Raw genomic sequence first — 5,266 nt, 5'->3', positions numbered from 1 at the left:
TTCTCTCACAACATCAATAAGTACCTACTTCTTTAATCATTGCAATTTCGAAACAAGCTCAAGTGTCGGTGTCGAATAAATTTTGTATAATGTAAACGTGATAACAATTTAAATTCTTCTGTAACGGGTCCAGAGCCGACAAAAACAACAAACAAAGTGAGGTGCTCACGATTGGTGCGCGCGGCGAAGGGCGGTCCGCCGGCGCGGCCCCTCCTGCGTCGCGCGCAGTCTCGCTCACTCGCCCAGTCCTTATCTTCCATTAACCAGTGAGAGACGTGCTGCCTCTAACCAAATAACAGGCGACAAGTTAAACATTCCGAACCGAACGGTGCGCCACGATGCCGCGGCCGACTCGCGAATCCTACGGTGACCAAAAACCGCCGTTTTCGTACATCGCGCTCACCGCTATGGCCATATGGAGCTCGCCGGAACGGATGCTGCCGCTCTCGGAGATCTACAGATTCATCACGGACCGCTTCCCGTACTACCGGCGCAACACGCAGCGCTGGCAGAACTCCCTGCGCCACAACCTGTCCTTCAACGACTGCTTCGTGAAGGTGCCGCGCCGCCCGGACCGCCCCGGCAAGGGCGCCTACTGGACGCTGCATCCCCAGGCGTTCGATATGTTCGAGAACGGATCTCTCCTTCGCAGGCGCAAGCGCTTTAAGCTGCACAAGGGAGAGAAAGACAGTTTAAATGCAGAGTTAGCAGCGCTGGCCAGTTTTAATCGGGCGTTCTTGGCGAGACAGGCGGGAGTTCCGCCGCCGGCAGCCGGTATGTCCAGCGCCAGTTTGTACACGCCAACTATGGCGATTTGTCCGAGGCCTAGTCCAGAACAAACGGAGCCATCAGATACAGCAGCCCTGTTGCCTGTTGGGCCGAGACCCCGGCGGGCGTTTACAATAGACGCTCTATTGGAGCCGGAGCCGCGAAGATCGCCGTCTCCCCCGCCGCTGCCGCAGCAGCCGCACTGCCCCCTGCCGCTGCCACCTGCGCCCTACCTGCTGGCTGCTCAGCGATACCACGCGGAACTGTTAGCAGGGCTGCAGCAGTCATGCCTACCTCCTCTCTGGACGTGGAGAGATACTACCCAATTCTCACATTATACGCTTAATTCTTGAATGGTAAGTTGTGACTTATATAAAATTTGTTATGGCAACATCCAAGCCTCATAACACTTTACCTGCTTTATACCTACTAATATAAACAACACTCTTTCTTTCTGTACATGGTGATATTTAACAAAAAAACTACCATCTCTAAGCGGATTAATCGTATCTCTATCAATCCACGGTACTTACCAAAACAGCAAGACTATCTTATCTGGCCATTTTTAAGTAGGTAATAGGATTACTAAAACGAACATACAAATTCTAAGTGGCAACTGCTGTTCGTGGATATCTGGGATCGAGTTTATAGACATAGAACCAGAGTCATGCCTGTGGAAGATACCTACAGAAGCGTTATTACTTCATTATTTTAATACGAGTATTCACCACTATATCACTATTAAATCACGTTATACCACCACGATTGAACTACAAAGAGCTCTACCTACTTTGATACTGTATCTAATAAGAAAAACCTCTATATCTTACTACGAATTAGGTAACACTTAATCTTTAATCCTGAACCTTGTAATTTGTGTAACATGTATTTATAATTCTTACCGAGTTTAAAGTTAGATCATATCCCTCTTATAATATGCCATGATCTTTTTTTTTTAAAAAGGCGGCATTCCCATTAGTGATTGACAAACATCGTAGAGTTATTTTATTCCGAACATAAACAATAAACAATTAAATAGTCCATATTTATAGCAATAGGCTACACTGGTCTACCTTATTAAATATCTATGTAAAAGTCATACTACTACATAGATATATCATAAATATTCACTTACCTATTCCCTATTCAAAAAGTATTAATTTGACAATTAAGTAGATCCACAATTTCACCTACTACTTAACGATTATTACTAATTAATTTTACTAATTAAAGTTTAAACAGTACAGATAAGTACGCCTTCTTGTAATATATTAGGTAGATACACGTATTTCTATTTGGGTGGGTAAATATCGCTCTCGTTATAACTCAATTGGTTATTTATATTCAAAAAAGCAATTTTGAAATTTTATTATTTCTATTTTAAATGGTAATAAAATTCCATTAAACCAATTAATGGATTATAATCAATACGTGTCAGCTTAAATATTTAATTTAACTATTTTAAATACGTGTAAAGTTCAGCCCTTTTCTACTTACAAATAGGTGTTTTAAACAAATCACATATGTTTCCTTCATAGTTATATTGTTCTTCAGTTAGGTACATCTTCGTACTTTTTGGGTATCTTTATAGATACTTTCGTCGTATCCTTTTTATTTTAAAATTAATCTTAAAGTCATTAAAATTTTAACGAAGCCTCCCAACCCATATATTTCGCTTATTTTTTACAAATAATTCATATTTTCTGTAATAATTTTATTCTAATAGAAAATTCAAAATAAAGTACCCATTCGTATAGTTATAAAATGTTACTTTAATAAAATAGAAATTGAATAGAATGTTTATTGCAATAATTTTGAAAAGAATAAAAACAATTTAAATCAAATTTCAACAATTAACTAAAATTAATTTTGATTTTATCAGTACGTGGGTTAATCTAAATTATCTTAATTAACAATCATTTGAAAATTGCTTAAAATGGATTTAAACGTAGCCACATTAATGGGAGAACAAAACATTAACGGAAAATTAATTTACTTGTTGCGAATTTTCATTTAAATTTAACTGAATAACGTTCTAACAAAAACGTATATGTACCATATTCAAGTGGTTGAAGTTATATACAGAAAATTGCATTTATGGTTTCATGGCGGAAGTGGAAGAAATATATCTTTTATAGCGTATAGACCATTAAAGATAACTTTATACAGCTATTTATTTTTGTACCTTGCTTCAACAATGTTGTCATTGTCAAACAACAGTCTTTGTTGTTAGTCAAATCTTTGATATTATTGTAAAAAATGAGGATTAATTACATATTATGTAATAAATATTCAATATTTTTTATGATTTGTTGATTCTTTTCTAATATTTTTGTACCAACGCGCAAAAGTAGTTTTGTATCTAGACGACCAATTTTAAACTTTCTCTTGAATTGTATTAGTTTCGTATATAAAAATAAATAAAATGAGTACTGTAATAACATAGTTCCTGCCTGCCTAAACATTTGGGCAAAAGTAGTATATTTGACTCTATCAGAACCTCTAGCATAGTCTCGGAGAACTATAATATATACTTGGCAACACCACGAGTTTAAATAACTATACTATAGGTATATTATATAGACAAAATAATTCTCTACTTTTTGAGATTTCATTCAACTTACTTACTAAAAGTAAAGTTGGTTACCTTATATATTAAACGGAATAACTACGTCACGCTAAAATTGACATGTCTGCTGTTTCTCCCCATCAAACCATACGGTCTCCTTTCAGAATGAGAAGGATTAGGCCATAGTCCACCGCGCTGGCCAAGTGTGTATTGGTAGTCTTCACATACCTTTAAGATTTTTTTTTATAAATCTCTCAGGTATGCAGGTTTCCTCGCGATGTTTTCCTTCACCGTTTAAGCAAGTGATAATTAATTTTTAATACGCAAATATTTTTTTTAAATCAGAGGTGGGATCGTGGGATTTGAACCTCGATCGAGAGGCCGAGTTTCTTAACCACTAGGCTATCACTGCTGCTATCATCATCATCAACCACCAAGTGCGAATTGGTAGACTAGACATACCTTTGAAAACATTTTTTTAAACATTTTCTTTCTTGTCAACAGGTTTCTCAAGAAAGCAGATCTCAGGATTAACTCTAGTTATAAGGACCTATCTAGAGGCAGTGCATATTACGCCTAAGTGTATTAGAAGATTAGTAAGATTAGCTGCGCCAGGGATATCGTGGTTGGAGTTTCTCTCAAATTGCTTGTGTCGAACCTATATGAACCGATCTGTGAATGAAAGTAAAAGGTAAGAGTCTTTATATATAATTATGTAGGGAGCTATCTCTACACTCAGGAAAATTGGAAATAGAGTTGATTGGTTGAAATTGTCATAAATATATAAAAAAAATAAGGGAAACATTATTTTTTTCTGTTTTATTTTAATTAGAATGAAAAATAGCATAGATATACTCATGTTACTGTTTCTTCAGAAAGTAGAGTTTTAAAATTTTAGAAAATGACGTTTTAATTTTTAGTATGCTATTAAAATTATAAAAAAAAATATTGTGAAATATTTTGAAAAATATTTTTAAAGAATAGGTTTTTGAAAATACCTTTTTTCTTTTTCAGATTTATTTTGAAAGAGTATACTTATGTAGTGAAAAATTTAAAATTGTGTCGAGCAAATCCAACGGGTATCCCATGTAAATGTTTCAATCTAGAACTGTGTAGCTCTTTTTTAACTGTGATATTGTTTTAACGTTTAATTGTATATATGTACAGCTTAAGAATAGGTATAAATTATAATTGTAATTTATTGTAGTTATCAGTAACTGAAAAATATAATGTAAATGTGTACCGTGTTCTTTTGTTTCAATTAATTTCAGATTCACCATTTTAATTAAACCCAATCACATCTTTACCCTTAGTATGAGTTTTTACGGTTTTTACAAAAAAAAACTGTTTTTGTACTTGTTTACGAATTTTCCCATACATTTCCAATCAGCGCCCCCAGTGGACTGTATCAGAACTGATTGGAAATATATGGGAAATACGTAAACAAATACAATCATTTTTGTAAAAACTTAAAAACTCATACAAAGGGTACTGATCACTTAAAACTCTCTATTTTGACAACAAATACCTACATTTAAAAAAATATTTTTATAATTAATCTCTTAAGGAAATATGATTTACTCAATGTAAAGAAAAAAATAATAACATATCTTATTAAGAACAATAGATATAAATTGTTCTACTAGAATAATATATTATGTCTATTACAAATAAGTTCGTTCCATATGCGTTCGTATACGATAAACATTTTTTTATCATATATGTTATGAAAATAGGACCTCAACTGTTTACTTCAGTGTAATTGCACATACTACGTCTAGTAGCTCTACTAAAGTGAATCACAGATGACTTGATCCTACTAAAGACTGATTTATAACAGCTCTTGCGTTATTAGCGTCTTAACACACACATAAAGTAGAACACTGCGGCTCTACACTGTTATTTTAAAGCAGAAATATCGATAAATGA

General features: G+C 34.8%; 1 protein-coding gene across 1 annotated transcript; it reads left to right on the top strand.

The window, feature by feature from the left end:
- The first annotated feature begins 267 nt into the window (after window positions 1–267).
- Window positions 268–4,583, top strand: LOC140748831 (fork head domain-containing protein FD4-like). The gene is made up of 3 exons (XM_073081728.1): window positions 268–1,124; window positions 3,842–4,028; window positions 4,352–4,583. Exon 1 carries the CDS (start codon window positions 339–341, stop codon window positions 1,119–1,121), a length of 783 nt encoding a protein of 260 aa, XP_072937829.1. The 5' UTR covers window positions 268–338; the 3' UTR covers window positions 1,122–1,124; window positions 3,842–4,028; window positions 4,352–4,583.
- The last annotated feature ends 683 nt before the right edge of the window (window positions 4,584–5,266 follow it).

Source organism: Epargyreus clarus, unplaced genomic scaffold (assembly GCF_041222505.1).
Source record: "Epargyreus clarus isolate Ecla_fem2 unplaced genomic scaffold, WU_Ecla_fem_2.2 ptg000003l, whole genome shotgun sequence".
NCBI lineage: Eukaryota > Metazoa > Arthropoda > Insecta > Lepidoptera > Hesperiidae > Epargyreus > Epargyreus clarus.
This window is presented reverse-complemented; position numbering and strand designations above follow the sequence as displayed.

What these genes read in the sequence shown, in the direction of transcription:
- LOC140748831 (XM_073081728.1), top strand. Translation starts at nt 339, where the DNA reads ATGCCGCGGCCGACTCGCGAATCCTACGGTGACCAAAAACCGCCGTTT.